This window comes from Drosophila sechellia, chromosome 3R, assembly GCF_004382195.2.
Source record: "Drosophila sechellia strain sech25 chromosome 3R, ASM438219v1, whole genome shotgun sequence".
Classification (NCBI taxonomy): Eukaryota; Metazoa; Arthropoda; class Insecta; order Diptera; family Drosophilidae; genus Drosophila; species Drosophila sechellia.
The window spans coordinates 28307389-28325972 of NC_045952.1; the positions used below are offsets into that span (position 1 = coordinate 28307389).

At 45.9% G+C, this 18584-nt stretch overlaps 1 protein-coding gene across 3 annotated transcripts; it reads left to right on the forward strand.

Moving 5' to 3' along the window:
• The first annotated feature begins 1628 nt into the window (after window positions 1–1628).
• LOC6612769 lies at window positions 1629–18577 on the forward strand. 3 transcript variants are annotated; one of them, XM_002037234.2, is made up of 4 exons: window positions 1629–1738; window positions 2494–4380; window positions 12699–13044; window positions 17540–18577. In XM_002037234.2, exons 2-4 carry the CDS (start codon window positions 2936–2938, stop codon window positions 17939–17941), a joined length of 2193 nt encoding a protein of 730 aa, XP_002037270.1. In that variant the 5' UTR covers window positions 1629–1738; window positions 2494–2935; the 3' UTR covers window positions 17942–18577. The 3 variants fall into 3 exon arrangements, with proteins under 3 accessions (XP_002037270.1, XP_032579399.1, XP_032579400.1); XM_032723508.1 differs by lacking the exons at window positions 1629–1738; window positions 2494–4380 and adding exons at window positions 10456–10544; window positions 12097–12628; XM_032723509.1 differs by lacking the exons at window positions 1629–1738; window positions 2494–4380 and adding exons at window positions 10456–10544; window positions 12097–12604.
• The last annotated feature ends 7 nt before the right edge of the window (window positions 18578–18584 follow it).

Consider the following 18584-nt stretch of genomic DNA (forward strand, 5'->3'; position numbering starts at 1 on the left):
ATGACGTATAGATAATTAATGAGGGAGCAAGTGAAATGCAAGACTCGAGTGGAACAGCCTTCGGTTTGAATGGTTTGACCCCTTTGACTGCCTTTTTGCCGTCCTGCCTCATTTGCATAGTTTGGGGCTGACCGTCTACTCGCTCAATAATGGATGCGTCAGTTTCAAATGGCATTACCCCCGAAAACGAAGTTGATAGTCTGCGACAAGTAGTATGTGCAATGCGATGTGGCACCATAAATAAAGTGGCCATTCTAGTGTCGCATTCCGGGTCCTTTTGCTTAGCAGTGACAATAGTAAAAGTGCTGAAAGGGAACCACGATTAGAGCTATTACTTATACTGGCTATGTTTATGTTTTTATATGTACTGCATGCATTCATGGCGCACCAATTCTGCAAAATCTGTGCATATTTGTTAGGGTGGACCTGAGTTGTACTCATGAGCACTAATACAAATCACTCATACGAAGTGTGGACCTTTTCATTGGATTTTCACAAGGAAAGGCATGTCAGTATCCAAAAGCAATATTAGGTAAAATGGATGTCTTGGTTGTGGTCTTACTTGAAGTCATGGGATGCCTCCGAAAGAGGAATCGTGTTTTTTTTTGAACAAATGTTAGCTTGGTTAACAGGTCGTATGAGTAATAATTTAATGCTTGGCTTTCTTGTTGTATGTAATAATTCATTTGCATATATGCTATTAGATTCTCCATGAAAGTCCACCCTAAGGCACGTACTCCGATACTTGCACAGGCAATCAATAAAGATTTTTTTTTGGGAGTTGGGGTGGCGGGTGCTTTGTCGCGATGCGGCAACAACAGCTGTTGCAACGCCAGACGACCCCCCAAAAAAAGGAAAACCGAACAGCAGCCAGACGCCGGCAACCGGGGAACCTCATCATCGTCATCGTACTCCAGCACCACCCGTTTCAAGAAGCAATCAATGCACTTCTGGCCATGTGCCAAGTTTCTCTTCCGAAAAGCTGGAGAGGAGCGGAGAATCGGCCAAAAGAGAGGAGCAGCGGTGTATAAGAGCTGGTTGGGTTCCATTCGGTTGCGGTTGAAAAGTTAAAGTTAATTTAAAGTTCAACCCGTTTGTCTTCTAACTTTTCGGAACTCTAACCGTGTATCTTGGGTTGGGTTTAGATAGTAGCATATGATAAGAACCATTTGCTTGTAAATCAATTTCAAATTGTTGTTAATTTGTTATTTAAGTAAGAAGGCAAGTTCCTTATTTACTTAGGTGCTCCCAGTAAAATTTAAGAAATAATTGTTCCTAAAATAATCCTTTGTACATGAATACAAGAACTTACTCAATAGTTTTAAGTGGTTACCTATATTTTTGTAACGAAATATAATTCATTTTACATACAAATAAAAATAAGCCGAATTTATTTGCATTCAGCTGGGTAAATAATAGAGTAACTGCGTGACTGCATGCGATGCAAAAGTATCTTTGAGTGCAGACTTTTCGAGTTGTGCCGCGTCACTCGTTTATCCAAGGCACCCACACTGTCGCACTCGCAGACACACACACTCCCGTACGGCCGTGTAGCAACAACAATGTTGAGCAAGGTGTGCTGAGCCTCGCTCTTTCGAATCTTTCTCTCCGTTTCGGTTTCAGTTCACTTCTGGCTCTCGTGCAAAGCGCATCGTACAGCGGATATATCGCATCTGTATCGTATCGTAAAACGAATCGTATTCGCATCCGTGTCGGTCGCATCTGCGTGCTAGTGTGTGTGAGTGTGCCCGGGTGTGTGTGAGTTGGTGTGTCCGCTGCAATGGTCTTGGCTATTTGAAGCGCAAAAGTGCAGTATTTACTGTTTGGTGAATCACTCACTCATTAGAATACCCAAGAGATAACTATCATATCTTGGGGTTTTCCCAACGAACCGATCCGATAAAATCGAAACTCTGTCAACCCATGCTCCCCCGCCTTAAAAATCGGTTCAGTGATTTACGTGTGGGTGTGGGTGCAGTACTTAAATTATACACGTAAAGTAAAATTTAAACAAATAAAGGCCGTTAAAAGATCGTAAACTCGAGATCCAGCTAGTGCCGAATTCAGTGCTAAAGTGAAACTTCTTTGTGCAAACAACAAAAACCGTTAATTGCCAGCGCCATTCTTTTAAAGGCCCCGACTTATAAAGAGTGTTTTCAGTGCCTATATGGTTTTACTTAAGTCTTTTGTTTATCGTTTTACCCATATTGTTGTCAGTTTATCAATATATATAGATAATTACCTGAATGGAGGAGCTTTGTTAATTGATATAACTAGCCCTAGGCATTAAAGTTCCCATCTCATAGGGCCAAGTCATAAAACCAATCCCCTTTCACTTTAAGCAGATCAGAATCCAAGGATTAGGTCGCTTATTCTTTTTCCAAAGTAATGAACAATTAAATGGCGCGGCGTTGTTGGTCGCAAAGTTTCCATTGCCCGATGCAGAGACCCAAAACCAAAATAAACGGAACCCTTTCACTTTAAAATCCACAGAACCCCAAAGATCGAAAACGAGTTTCGCAAAAGAGCAAAGTGCCGAGCGGCCATGCTTATATTCCATATCGAATAACTGAATAGCCGACCAATAAAGTGTTACTTGGCACATTCAACATCCAACGTTCAACTAGCAATCCGACTTACAATATCCAGCATCCAACTAGCTCCGTTGCAGTGGCCTATATTCAAAATAGATCAGAGATCCACTCGAGAGGCCGGAGGAGATGTGGATGAGGTGGTGACGAGGAGCTGCGGAGGAGATCGCCATGTGAGAAGAGCAAAACTAGTTTCCCATTTGCGCGCTTATGCTAAGTAATAATAATAAATAAGCGCAGTAGTCTCTGGCTTGTCGTTCGAGAAGTGACCTAAAAATACTGGTTTCGAGTGCGGTTTTGGCGTGAGAACGTGCAGCACAGCGAAGGCACCACCACCACCACCAATGGCCACCACAGCCGCCGGATCAGCAGCCACCACCACCAACACGGTGGTGGTGAAGCGGCCAGGACCACCAGTGCCGCCCAGGCCCAAAGCAGCAGCCCAGTTGGCCAATGGAGCAGGAGCCCCTCCGATCATCCAGAAGAAGCCCACCTTCGTGAGCCAGCTGAGTGCAGTGGGTCGTACCTTGGTCTACAAGTCGCCAACGGTCAGTCTGCCCAAGAAACAGGCCCAGACACAGACGCCCACCACGGCGGTGCCAACGCCGCCGGTGAAGCCCCTGAAGCTGCGCAAGGCACCGGATGTGCCCACGGCCAAGCCCAGGGATTCAATGACCTCGGTGGTCACGGTCAACCGGCATAACTCGATAAGCGTGATCGGGAGCACGCCTCAGACCACGCCCCGCAAGGACACCCGCTTGAGCCTGGGAAAGGTGGACTTCGAGAGGGCGGGCCTCCAGCCGGCCAGTCAGCCACTTCCCAGGCCACGAAAAATTGTCCAAGTGCCCGTGGCCACTCTGGATGTGGAAGACATTCCAGTGGTGGCTCCCAGCCCATCATCAAATGGACTCTTCAGGCGATCAAAGACCACCCTGGATGGCAGCCAGAAGGATCCGGCATCCTCCCTGCACAATGGAGGAGGTTTCCTGTCCGGACGGACAGTGGAGATCAAGAACAATCTGAAGAACGCCGCCGAGCGTCTGTTCTCGGAGATAATCATCAACCAGAGCCAGAAGCAGGCCGCCGCCGACACCACCATCATAACCAAGCACGAGGCCCTGAAGCAGGAGTCCGATGTCCTGGCCATCCAGTCATCGGGCAACTGCATGAGGATCAATGTGAACGGCGGCCAGACCAGCACCATGAAGAGCTCGATCAGCGTGGGCAACACGCCGCAAAAGAAGCAGGCCTTCCACGAGATGCTCATCTCGGAGCTTGCTGCCATGCGGAACAAGTCCTGCTCCCTGGAGCAGCTGCCCACCGCCAAGTCCCTCTCGCCCCCACCCACCACTTCCACGCCCAAAAGCGTGGCATCTCGCAGGCGCTACAACTCCATAGATGATGCTGACACCGAGGACGTGGATGCGGACAACGTGGAGGATGCCGATGGCGACGTCGACGAGGAGGACACGCTCACCTACGCGGTCAACAAATCGCTGAAGGAGAACATCGGCAAGGAGGGCTCATCCTCGAGGAAGCGCTGCCCCTCGGGCTGCTCCACGGACTCCTCGCCCTACGGAACCGAGCGATCCCAGCGCATCCGCACCTCGGATTGGATCGAGGTGGGAGACAACGGCACGGCAGTCACTCTGACCAGCTGCCACATCAGCCTGGAGGACTCGGGCATGGAGGACGAGGAGCGGCTGGACGACATGTCCTCGGGAGTGGGCGACAGCTGGGACAGCGTCAAGGAGGCCGAGAGCGAGAAGCGTTCTCGCAACGGAAAGCGGTGAGTTTCGAAACTGTTTCTCAATGGATAATTGTTAGAAGAAATAGCAAAAGCTGATCCTAGGAACTAATGCCTCTAAAATATTCGTTATATATTTAATTAAAATTATGTGTAGTAAGTGCAGCTAATGAGATTCGTGGATAATGAAGGAACAGATAGTTTTAGCATCCATAACTGAAGCTATAACAATATTTATTGCTATTGCCGTTCATTAAACGTTAATGAGTATGGAAATTAGCTGTTTGCCGAGGGAAAACAAAATCTTGACCATCAATTGAAGATCTTTAAAAACGGCCCCATACGTCGGAGGTCGTAATAGTTTCGAGCTGAGCCCGATCATCCAAGATCGCCCATTGCTACCGCAACTATTTCACCGAGTTTCGCTGGGCTCCATTGACATGGTTTTGATCGGCCGTGCGCATCCCACGGAATCCGCATCCGAATCGCAGTCCCAGTCCCAATCCCGAGCACCTCTTCATCTTCAGGTGCTCCATTGTTGTGCAGCTCGCATCCGAGTGAGATCTCTCACAGCAGCACAGGTTTGGCTTACATTAATTTATCTCTGCTGACATCATTCCGAGTGTGGCTTGCTGCTTGCTGCTCGCTGCATGTTGCTTGTTGCATGTTGCACATTGCACGTTGCATGTGCGAGCTTTTGGGCCCGATGCCGATTGCAATTGCAGCAAGTAGCCGCAAAGGCTTGCGATATTAACAATTTAGGTTTCTCGTTAGTATTTTAACGGCGGCAACAAAAACAAAAGCGCAGCAGCAGAATCGAAGTGGCCAAAACCCGTTTGGAGGCGCTCTTTTACGACTCGAATTTGGATTTTAGCGGGTACACACACTGGGCCTGGGCTCATATTAACATATAAATACAAATACTCGCCTGTATTCCCATATAGCCGTATAGATAGATATATTGCTATACGGTACGTGTTTGTCGCCGCGAAAAGTGATTATCGTGACTCACTTGGCTTGGCATTTGCGCCATCGCCACACGACCAAGATACTTCATATATCGTGCATATATGTATGTTCCAATATTTGCTTATTCACACGATTCATAGCTTTCATTGACTCCCAATAGCCATCAGAATGGCCGAAAGAAATCGCCACTACGCTGCCAATAAATCACGGGCTTAAGTTCTCCGATCATGTGCTTTTCTGGTTAGAAAGTCGCAAAAGATTGAATAATAATAATATTAATTAATCGATTGTATTATTTTTCTGTCTTGGAATTGACTCCAAAAATGGCGCATTATATGAGGGAATTTCTATTATTCATTAAACGTGTGTATAATGCGCGGAAAAATTTTAATTTTTCCATGCATTACACAAGTGCATTTCAAAAGCGAATCGTATATAATTGAAATAACTCGGTGCGACTCGCTCTCTTCATGCAGGCATTTGTGCCGATAATAATATTGTATTTCACTTTATCTATTACTCACTCAATCAATGCATATTTAAGCTCTGTCGAGAAGTCATTTCCTAAGGCGAGATGCAACTGCAAATTGCATCTCTCAAATGCCCGAACGTGTGGATTGGGTCTCATGCATACGAGCTGATTCACGGATAAGCGGATGTAGATACTCTCACATCTATGGCCACTTCCACTGGCGTGGCTAACTGTTGCAAGTGCAACGCAAGCGTTATAAACTAAATTCCAATTCAATCAGTCCAATCCCCAAGAGGCCCCAGTTAATGCTCCTTCCAATCCGATTTGCATAATGGTTGCCGTTATCAGGAATGCTTACCGCTTTCCGTTCTTCTATATAGTATAACTGAGTATATATAGAATGCTCGTATAAAGGTCGTTAAAGTTTATAAAGACATTTCCGTCAGTTTAACTTCGTGTGGCTATGCATACCCAAAAAAATTCATTCACCTTTTGTTTGGCGCCCAAAGAACGAAAGAAGCTAGCCACGGAATAATTCGTTGAAAAACGAGCTTAATTGTCACCTGTGAGTGAGTGTTATTAAAAAGCGAAATGGAATGCTTGCATGTGGTAATGTCTTGAATAACGACGACTGCAACTTGATTACTGCCTCGCTCTGCTCGTTGCCACCAATCATTTTCCAACATAATTTTCTGGGAATCGCAAGGCGAATGAAAGCCAGCCACGAAATCGGCCAGAGATTTACATACGTATCCAACAAATGCAAGCCAAGCTTTTGAAAGCCATTAAAGAAACACTGCTTTTAGTAGCTGCTACCTAAGTTCCATTTAAGATGGGCCTTAACTTGGGCCAATAGCTCGTTTCTATCGAACAAGTGATTAGCTTTCACCGAAAGTATAAACATGTGAATATCTATAATCCTTTCAGACCTGCTACTTACCTATTTCATAAATGGGTCTACATCTATGTGTATCGCCATAGAAACTAGTCGAAGTAACACCTTCAACTGCGATTAAAATCATGGCCGGTTCGGATTCCAATTCGGATTCAGAGCTGAGTCTTGACTCTTGATGGCTGTCAGACAGTCGGCAGTTTTCAGGTGGCGGCGTTGTAATTTCTGTGCTTGCCAAAGATACACAAGTCAGGTTTTTGAGGCTGTACGAGTGTGAGAACCGTTAAAGTACGACAGGTGACTCGGCAAACTGCTGACTGACTGAGTTTCAGGTGTGCTCGCACTCATACTCGTAGTACTTCTGCGTAATATGCCTCCGTTTCAGTTGGCTAGCAGCTAGTATCCCAAGATGATGCGACAGATAGCCGGAGTTCAACTACCCCTTTGTTCTCTCAGTTATCAGGTCAATGGATCTTAAGCTCCGTCCCAAGACCTCTCGCAGAGAAACTTCTGGGAAAGATCAACTCAATTAATTGCGTGATTGGTCGAGTGGTGAGTAGTGAGTGGCCGCGTCTTGTACCAGAAACGCGTGCCCAAATGAGTGTTACTAGTTTACAAGGTGAGCAGTACGGACGGCAATCCCTGCCAGAAAGTGGCCAAAATACCCAGAGACTCTGCGCCAGAGAGCCAGCATAAACTTGATTTTAGCGGAAAACAAACATGCGGAAAAGCAGCCTGCACCTGGAAGCCAAAAGTGGATGAAGTCTTGGACTACACTCCACTTCGTCCACGAGTGTGGGCCGCCTGCCTGCCAGCCTGCCTAACTTGGCTTACATAAAGCTAAGACACTGTATCTGTATCTGTATCTGTATCTGTACGCTCTGTTACAGTTTATGAACTACTAATGATATAATCTAGGCTGCAGCTTTAAGTAAGCAAAGATAAGGCTGCATTTACATGCATCTTTATTTATCTAATCGTAGCTCTGATTTTGTATCGTGCTATATTGATAGGTTTTACTCCAGTTGCTGTTTTTTTCTACTGAAACAAAGGGCCTTTGAGGCGAATTGCTTCCATATGCTTCCCGCGTTGAGACCTCGTTTCCCACTTAATTTGCCCCCGCTCGGCAGTCGCACTGCCTTATTTTGTTTAATTTTTAATGCCAACCACTCCACGCAGATGTCTGGCCAAAAATAGCAAATGGCAGTCTGAGCCAAGCTGGCGCAGATTTGTAGATTCGTATCTCAGGTGCGCGAGTATTGCCCAAGTTTCCTGTTCCGTTCGGTGGTCAAGTGGACGGATTTATTCGCTTTACTCACTTTATTCGCTTGTGGTCGCCATGCTGCACAGCGAACATTTTACTTTTTACTTTCACATAAGGAAATTTGAATAGCTCTTGGCTTTTCGCATTAGTCTTGTTTATTCGAACGCCCTCAGATTATTAATTTATGTACAATGTAGTAGACTTCTTGGTTAAGATATAACCTTTTCTAGCCATGCATTATGGTCGTATTTAGGCGTATTATATAGAATAGACTTGACCAATTCCTTGGTATGACCTTTTAGAGATCGAGTGGTAACCTCTATGGCAATTAATCATCAGAGCCCCTCTTTTCGTATTAATACGTGTATTTTTAATGGGATCAATAGCGTGTCTTGCATATTTTTGAATTCTCAAAAATGTCCCGCTCATATTGCGGTGCTTTCGCTTTTGAGTCTTTGAGTCTTTGAGTTGTGTTCAGTTGCTGGCTAACAAAGTCTCAGCAGTGGCCTTTTGCCGATGCCGATATCGTGCTATATGTACGATAATAAGGTCTGAACACGGTGAATCTGCATAAATTAAGCCATTCGTAGGGGCAGTGGCCAGGCGGCGTCCAATGGCCAAGTTGGTTCGTTCTACTAATCAGGAAACCGAAATCAAAATTTCGCTTTTCGTCGGATTCGAAAGAGAAACGCGCGACTAATCGTATGTATGCTATGCCGCACAGGCCAATACAATTTATTTGGGTAACTAAACCGCTCTAGTCGCTGGCTCATTTGCATACTACTACTATTGGTTATTTGTTTAGAAACTCCCGGGTAGAAAACAGAAATTTATGGGCTCTGCGCTGAGTAGTTCGAATGAAAGCGAAAACGCTGCGATGATATGAGCGATTTTGTGGCTGCCCCCAAAGGTTTCTTTCTTTCGTTCCCCCAGGTGGGAGTGGCTCACGTAGAGGCGACAATACGTGAGTAACCGGCGATAATAACTCCCCCAAGACCCTGCAACTTCTCACTTAATTTGCACCGGACTCGGCTCACCATTAGTCCGTCTTGAAGACAGAAAACAGAAGACTGGAGACAGAAGACTAGTGACTGAAGACTGCTGACTGGAGATTGAAGACAATGGAAAACGATGCCTTATTAGAATGCGTGAGAAAGCCACTGCTGTGAGAAACTGGAACCCGATTGTGTGAGCTGAGGCGGCGTTATTAGTCTTTACCGTGCCCTCATTAAACGGCTGAGAAGCGGCTGAGTCTCGAAGAACTGACCCACAGATCTTCGCCAGCCATTTAAATGCCCCTTTTATCACCTTCTCAGCCCGCCGAGTGCCATTTGTTGCGCCAGTCAGCCGGGCGTTTTGGCCAAGGAAAGCTCATAAATGCGAAGTGGTGAAATTTTTGGGTCACCCATTGGTATTATGATCACGTACGTAGAGCCAGTCAGTGCGTCGAGAAATCGCCATGGCGCTACTATACTATGGCATATAAATAAGTCCACTATATAGTACATCGCATTGTTCTGCCGCAATGCCGCATCCTGCGATGTGCGTGCTCCGATTCGCCACCTGCGCCATTGTCCGCATAATTTGCCCACTCGATGCACTGCCTCTGTGGGTCACAGCGCCGCGTGGATCTGTGCTCCACCCGGTTTACGGGTTAAATATAGACTGCCGCATTCCTCTGCACGGTCCCAATTCGCTTTGGTCTCTTGCCCCGCCTCTTGCAAGGCTACGGCTGAAACTAAACAAAATTCAAATCGTATAATGATAAAAAAAAGTGACGCAGTTGGGGTCCGAAACAAGACAAGTCTTTGACGGCTGCATCATTTCTGAATGGGAATGGGAACGCTTCCTCGGCGATTGCCGGCTATACGGATTGGGATCGTCGGAGAGTCGTCCGATTATTCCGTACATGATGTACTACAGCGGCGCGAGCGTGTTATTTTGTTATATCCAAAAATATCCGGGGATGCGATGGTGACAGGGCCTCTACAGGGTGGTGCACAACTGGGGATCTTACGGATCTGGATCTGGTATGGCGATTTTACGACTTTCCAGAAAAATCATACAAGGGTTCTCCAGTGCTTGCATTTTATTGGATTTTCCAAGGGGTTGAGTGAAGGGAACAAGGCTTTAACGAGCTGGAGGAACTAAGGATCATCATAAATCTATATGTTTTGTTATGATAGATACTGTATTTGATAATCAAGCCATTGACCCCCGGAAATACACCCTGTTTGTCATTTGATTTTTTATTAAATCAATTTGCTCATTTCTTCTTATATATTTGTATTATTTTTGTCTCGATCCCCAACGCTCACTCTCGAGAGCAGAGCGATCCGTTCCGTGCTCCGTGGATCGCGTGAATCGCTTGGCTTCGTGTCTCTGTTTGGCTGTCTTCAGGTTGCGGTTCCTTGGGGCCGCTCTCTATGGGATTTGGGTGCTCCAACGCTCAGCGCTCAGCGCTCCAACGTGGCCGAAAGTGGCAGCATTTAATTTTTAGTTGCACGCGAATTTCGCAGCGAAACAAACAATATATCCACGCCAAACGGAACGAGGAAACACAGATTATATGTTCATTTTTCCCATACTGTTTGGTCAAATCGTGATCTGTGAGTACGCGCTGAATCGCAGACCCTTCTAATGACAATGTTTACGCAGCTGTGTGAATTCGAATTCTTCCGATAAAAATGACAGATTAGCAAATCAAATTAGACATGCTGTGCGAGTAGTAAAAATAATATCTATACGCTGCCTCTGCTTCGCAAATAAATAAATACCAGAAAGACAAAGTTCTCGTGTTGATTTGTGTGTTGTTCAAGAAATATGTTGTTGCCGCAGTGTTTTTCCAATGTGTTATTACTTCACAACATCATCGGCTGTTTGAAAAGTAACAACCTGCGGATTCGTATGATTCCCATGTGTTTTCATTAACCGACATGTGAGCCATTTAGGATATACTCATCGCCCACGTTTGTATAAATCACACTCGTATTCGTTGACCTCCAGCCTTGCCCTGCGCAGCATAGTTCGCTTTTCCCCATGACGTAATATCGGTTCAGCACAAAATCCCATTTATTATTATGATTATGATTCCTTGTTCGAATGGCAGTTGAAATGCGCTTTAATTAGACGGATGCTGACGGATTCAATTCGCATATTCAAAATAGTCGGACGTGTGGGTCGAAAATAGATGAAAGGTGTTGACTTTGGCTATATGGTCGGCCAGCCCTTTGAAATGATGTAGAACCAGCTGGGTTTTATTTAGCTAAACGACTTTTTAATATGGGCAAATAATAAACAGGTGGATTGCACAATATGCGAACATATTTATTGTCAAACAAACATTCCTTCTATTTAAATCTATATATACATTTCATAATACTGAGAATTGGGCTGTTTTGTTGGCGTTTATTGGCCTCGTAATCTCCATTGCGCTCAAATGAAGTCTCAAACCAAATTACCTCTTGCATTGACCACGTTTTTGCAACTATATTATGGCCTTTGATGCCACTGGCTGAACCGACTGTTTAGCAAATTTTTGAACTCGTTCGCTAGCATTCTAAAAGCCATAAGTTGGTGGCCTTCGTGTCTGTCTGGTTTCTGCGACGAATGAAGTTGGGCCTGCATTATGTACATAACTTTATATTTTCGCATACCCGGCCATGTTCTCATGTATCTTTGTACACACGAATGCCTGTGCTAATATTACAGATTGAGATTGAAAGGCCAATCTTTCGAGAGCTGGCGATCTCTATCTGTTCAAGCTGTAATCTACAATTACTTTGTTCGCCTAACTATTTCTAATGATTTCCCAAGGCAGCTCTCAGATTCTGTGCTTAGCCATGATGTGCTGTTAATGAAGTTCTATTACCTTTGAATCCACTTAGCAGCTTATGTCATAAGTCGTTCTCTCTGAAAATAACCCAAATAAGCCATAACACCTGCTGTGCCTAACCAACATCTGATAATATCCCATGCCGCAAGATCCATCACCTCATCCAGTGTTCTGTTTTTCTGTTCTGTGTTCCTGTGTTCTGTTGTCTGTTGAAACCGAGGAATATGCGTTGAATCCAAGGAGTTCTTGCCTCACCAGCTTTCTCGCGCTTGCGATATGATATCTAAAAGATCCAAATATCCTCTTCCCCATCGGAAACTTTGCAGCTAATGTCATAAGGAGTCTCAAGCGCCGTCTTGCAAAGCCACCGAAAATGTCCGAGGACCTGGACGAGCTCTTTCTGACGCCCATTCCGGCGCCCTCGGCCGTGGAGCTGCAGCAGTGCATACTGTTTGGCTTCCGGCGCCGCCTGCATCCCGCCCAGATCTTTGAGGAGTGCCGCAACGCCTTTGGGCCCTTCTGCCCCAGTGCGCAGTACGTGGCGAAGTGGTACCAGCGTTTTCAGGACGGCTTCTTCAACCTGGACGAGAAGGACGACGAGGAGCTGAGGATCGGGCGTAGTGGCACGCCCACCACCTGCAGTGATTACGATGATGACAGTGATTGCGGGGAGGCGACCGTTCTGCCCCTGATCCTAAGTGAAATGATCCATCGCAGTAAGGAGGAGGACGATGATGATGGTACTGATGGTTTTGAGAAGGAGAGTGATGATGGTCTAGATGGTCATGTGATTGGTTATTGGCAGGGTTATGGCTATTTGGGTGGCAAGCAAAGGTATAGTTGGGCTGGAACTAAACTGTATGTACTTAACCCCAGTTTGTACTCCATGATACTGATCCGTGTCTTCCAATCAATCTTCTCATTGCAGTGGAAACTCGGCTTGCGAGCTGCCCCCGCTGCCGAAATCTCTCATCGGCTTCAACAAGTTACTGTGCTCCGATTCGGGACTCCTGAGCGATGTGGAAGGAAACAACAACAGCAGCGATGGCATCCGAAAACCAAGCGACACTCTTGCAGGGGAGACACAGGATACCAAGGAGCATGCCACCGATAAGTCACTGCCCTCCTCGTCGAACGGAAACACATCCACACCACCAATGCTGGTGGCCAAGTCCGAGGCCAAGTCCCCCAGCTTATCCGCCAAAGGAAACCCCCAGGCGGTCGAGGCGGGCAGCACTCTGGATGCCCAGATTGCGACGCTGCGGAAGGAAATGGTGAGATCTCAATCATATTTTATTGTAGTTGGAATGAAAACGAGTGCCATACTATTGCTTTCATATATATATTGTTTATATTGGAGAGTTTATAGGCATTCCTTATGAGTATAAGTATCTGTAGAATGCCGAAACACCTTACTTTCGACCACTGACTCAGTTTGGAACTAAAGTATTTCATAAAATTTGCATCTTAAGCGAAGCCATTTAATTCGACGGCCAGGAACCAGTTGTGTGAAGTGACGAAGCAAGCTATTTTTATGCGCGTGCTGTCACTCTAGTGCCGAAATATAACACACTTCTCGAGGGTACGAGCTGCATTTGGAAGTGAACTTTATTGACCTGCTGGGTAAGCCGCAGCTCAGCCGCCTAATGGCAACTTCTGCGGCGGGGCAAAGTCTAAATGTTGGCCAAACCTTTCACATTTAATTTGGTTTGGTGGCGGCAGCGGCTGCGGCTTCGATATATATAGATAGATAGATTCCATGGCATTATGGTCGCAAGAACCTGTTTAATGCCCGCTTAGGCGTGGGTGTAAGCAGCACCCCCCACAAGTGTAGTAAGCCTTGGGTTAGGAGTGGCCACTACGGCGGTACTCAAGTCTCGGATCAAATCAAAAGCGAAGTCTTCTGAGTAAAATCGCTGACTTTTCGTGCTGCTCCGATTTAGACGTCGATCTGTGGCGGCGCTCAACAATTGGAAATAAATACTAAATTGTGCACCATTTAAAGCATTTTGCGCAATTTGCATGTCTGCCGTTGTGCAATATGGCTTTTAGGACGTGGTCGATACGGGGTCTTGGGCGCAAATGGTATATTTGTGGGCCACATTTCCTGTGCAATATGATTGTTACACGCGCATTTCACGCGCTTCAAGCGATTCTATTAGCTCGTAGATTTCGCCGCCACAAAGCCTAAATCCAATGACACTTTAATTGGTCATTGTATTTGCCCAACCATGATTGTGTGTTATTGCTGCGGGGCATTTGAATCCATTCGTTGCCACAATATCGCCGGACTTTGTTTATCTAACTCTACCGGGTCTTAGTCACTTTCGGGCCAAGTTGGGCCGCCAAAATCTAGTCGAAATGCCATCGGGCGTTTATCGGAGATAAAGCCCTGGCATTCGAAGGAAAACACTCGTTTCTTGGCAAAAAATAGATCCGAATCAATGGGGAAGTGATTTTGGGTTTATTTTTTAAACCAATTACCAGCACCATTTGTTAGGGTATCGCTGTGCTGACCTATCTGAACTATCTTTCCATGGTTTTCGCAAATGTTTCGGTCTCGGTCGGTTGATTAACGATTCAAGCTCTGATCGCTCAGTTCGGTGGGTGTGTAAGCCAGTAAGTATGGGTATATGGGTATGGGTATGGGTATGGGTCCGGTGTGTGAATGTGTTTCTTATTTTGCAATTATGCTAGTTGGCCGCTTTTGCTTTTGCTTTTGCCTCGCTGTGCTTTTGCTTTCGAATGCCGAATACTGGGCAGAGATTGAGTGGTTAGCCTTCTTGGTGAACCCAAGATACTGATATGCATTGTTCACGCACTCCCGTATTTGATATAAAGCCGCTTTTACTAACTCGTTATTGTAGATTGTAGACGAATTGAAAGTAAATATTTGCCGAAGGCCAGTGCGGTAGTGGGTTATTATTGGGTTATTAGATCGGCTTTCAGTCGGCGGCACAATGGGCTTTTGGCGTGCCACCTATAATGCGATTATCCATTCTACAGAAGCATGCTTTTCTTACCACAATTAATGCGTTCACATTTGTTTAAACAAAGAAACGGATGTTTGTACAAGTTTAACTCGATCTATTGACTCCCTTAGACCTAGATATTTGTTATATTTCTGTTGTAGCCCCAATTGCAATTATTCCTTGGCTGGAAACCACTCTACCTTATGCCCCCCATATTAATAGATGATTGTCAAGTCAAATTACGCTCAATTGTTAGAGCCGCCATTCCCAGCGCCATCAGCGGCACCATCTCTAATGTGAGCAACGATGAAAATGAAGTAATAAACCCGGTTAATGCAACACAACGCATCGGGGAGAAATAAAGCTGAGTGGGGCCACAATGGGAGAAAACAGGAGTACGACTAATCAGCGCATGCGCAGCCATTAAGCCAGGCAATCCAGCAAACTGGCAAGCTGGCAAGCTGGCAAGCTGGCAACTTGGCAATCGGGCAAGTGGGCAAGTGAGCAAGTAAGCAAGCAGGCAGCAAAGCAACAACAAAGCGGGTCCGCTTCAGCTAATTTATGTTGCCAGATACCTCGGTTATGGCAGCAAATTAAATTTATGAACGAAAAAAAAGGCAGCAAAAGCAAGAGCAGGCAGCTAGCTAAGCCACTAAAGAGCCAGCGGACAGTTTGTGAGAAGAAATGCATTAATGCATGAAATGGATTTTTACGGCTTACATAAAACGGCCTTGAACGACCAAGCCCGGCCCGGGCATTCTTTCTCCGGCTCCAAGATCGTCGGCTGCCGATTAGGCCAAGTCTCAAGTCTGAAGTCTCGCAGCTCGAATCTCGAGTCTGAAGAGACTTGGCAAAGAAATACCCCCATTTGTGGCTAATCGCTTCTCACTTGTTCCACTTTATTTGGCACATGCGAACCGAGCTCAGTTTATCAGACCGCGAACATGACACGCCAACCTCTTGCCGAGGGCCCTGCCACATATAAAGATACACATTCGTTCTGCAATCCCAAGTTGCCTCATTTGCCTGCCTCCGAGTTAATTAAATCCGTGCGGGGAATAACACACGTTCATAAAAGGGTGCGAAGAAGCCTTACGGATCTGATGGAATAGTCAAGATGTACCGCACACAAATCATCAATAGATGGCACTCGCGAATGTCCGGATAGCTAAATGGCCAACCATCTGGGCGGTTCCATTACCCCAGCAAATCGCTGAGATTCCTGCCCGTTTCCTGATCTTCCGCATTTCGCGAAAAGGTGCCGCGTTCGGCTGCGGAGTTCACGCATCGGTGCAGAAATGTTTGATGTGAGCTGAATGGCTTCGCGGCTAAAGATAGAACGCGCCAGTATTTATCTTGGATCTTGGGCAGATCCGTGTGTCTATATCCAGCTATATATATATATATATATACATATGCACTGATTTATGCGGCAGGGCGGTGGCAGCCTTGTCTGGCATTTGCAGCGTTCATTGCCATTTGGCGCTGTTGCATTTAAAGATACTTCTAGGGCTTCTGCTTGCGGCAAAGCCTCCTTACCACCACTCAATACAAGCCACAAAGCGATTTTAGCGCAAAGGGCTTAGGGCTAATTAAATTGTCAACTATACACGTACCGATTCGATTTATGACAGCAGACGAATTGGTAAAACTACAGGAGCACCAAAAATATATGTTTAATAATAAAAAGTTTTAAAGATACTTAAAGCCACTTCAAACCTAACCAGTATGATTAGAAATTAAGATTACTTGCCTATCACCTGATTGGCCTACTTACTTGCTGGCCAAGCTAGCTAATGGCATTAGCACACTTCTATTTGGATCGACTTTCCACGGATAACCCTGCCAGTAGTATGTTAATTTGCAACTAATTCACATTCGACCCGAGGCGACGCCCACGCCAAAAATGTGGCGAAAAGCCGAAAGGTTTTGTACAGCCGGCATTAATCCGGCAAAAACTGGCACACACTTAACATGGCCAACGGCCAATGGTTAGAAAGAAGAAACTGAGATGGGCATTTTTTAGCGGAGAACACGTATATACTTCTTCGTTGTTGGGAAAGTTGAGGAAAAGCGGAAAATTAGCCGATGCAGAAGTATTGAATATTGAAGAGGAAACCTCAAGTGACTAATTGCTAACCGTATTCTAGACGGAAGTGAGGAAAATTGAGTTTTGTGGTTTTTCTGGACCAGCGGTCGCCAAGGGAAAGCTTCTTCACTTAACTTATGGCCAATAAATATATTTATAAATATTTCAATATTTTAATGTATTTAAATGTTCAGTTGCGCTCAAGTGACAGTCACTTCTCATTAACTCAACTTTAATTTGCTTTCGCAGTCAATCTGAATGCATTAGTAAGCCAGGTGGGAGTTGGTCGTCAGCGAAAACGCCGGCTTGAGCGGATTTGGCTAATACCACGATGCTGCGGCGGCTGCAGAAAGTTTTTCTGCTTTTCTTTTGGCGCGATATTATGCCGCGATATTAATTGACAAATGAGATTTTTCCTTCCTACTCGACAGCGACAGGGGAACTTTCATTTTGACCACAAGCGTCATGCCACGAAAATACAGGCCAAAACTAAAAGAGGACATGGGTATTGGGATTATTCATGGTCGGCCGGCCAGCCAGACGAGATATATATTTCGGATAAAGCAATCTGAATCAATAAAATGTAAAGTAACTACTTTGCACAGATAAATCAACGGGCTACGCCCACACTGAGTAATACTAAGTAACTAAGTAACTTTCAAAGTATCACGAATTAGTACTAATCCTGTACTCGATTTTTCATTCCAGAACGGCCTGCGTCAACTAGATCTCTCGTTGCTGTCACAACTGTGGGTGCTTAACGAATCGATCCAAGAGTTCCGCGCCCTGATCGAGGATCAGGAGAACGAGGATGAGGACGACGAGGTGGAGGTGGGAAACGAGCTGGACGAGGAGGGCAACAGCCGGGTGTCCTCGTCCATCGAGTCGGTGCGATTGGAGGGCGGTGCGGATGGCACGTCGAAGCATCTGGGAACCATACCAAAGGTCATAACGACGCAGCCAAAGGTGCTGAGGGACTCACTGGCCACGGCCAGCAAGGACCAGAAGCCGGTGCCCAGGATGCGGAGTGCCCCGCCACCGCCACCTCCCGCCGTGCTGCAATCCTCGTCCCTGGAGCGAAAACCGCCGGCTCCGTCACGACCCACATGATGTTACCTCTCGGACTTCCTCGCCGGAGTCAGGATGGTCATGTGCAAGGCGATCGTGAGCGATGTGCCCGCCTCATCCGCGTCCGCGTCCCTTGGAGGCGATGCAGCCCCGCTTGGCCGGGACGCGCAGAGCTGTTTGGGCAACCAGAGTGGCCTGGGCCAAGCATAGTTTTAGTTGATATATCTGATAAACAAGGTGTACGAGCGATTACGAGCGAACTGATCCAAATTCTGGGTGCACTGGCAGCAGTTCTCGAAGTGCCCCCACTTAGAATCCCGATGCGAAGCCTAGATTATCTGCTGCTTACCTCAATATAGGAAGACCCAACATAATATGTATAATTGGTAGAATTCGTGAGACCATCCTCTGTGGTTAGGAGTCCTTTGTGATCTTCAGTTGTAAGTTTATTGTACATTTTTCTCTTGTGGTTTGGGCTGATGGGTTTCACCGATAACACTTGTTTTTGTTTAATAGTCTTACTCGTTAAGCTTAGCTGTCGAATGCAGTGTATCCTGGATCGATCTGCGGATCCTGTGCATTTGACCAGTAACATTTGTATATAGCGATTTTCCCGGCTAGCTGCTGAACATTTTATAAACCTAACGAAGAGCATACAGAATAAAAAACTTGAAAGAAGCATTGT

Coding starts and splice junctions, on each gene's coding strand:
- LOC6612769 (XM_002037234.2), top strand. CDS start 2,936: ATGGCCACCACAGCCGCCGGATCAGCAGCCACCACCACCAACACGGTG. Junction 4,381..12,698: donor CGTTCTCGCAACGGAAAGCG/GTGAGTTTCGAA, acceptor TTCTCATTGCAG/TGGAAACTCGGCTTGCGAGC. Junction 13,045..17,539: donor CGACGCTGCGGAAGGAAATG/GTGAGATCTCAA, acceptor TTTTCATTCCAG/AACGGCCTGCGTCAACTAGA.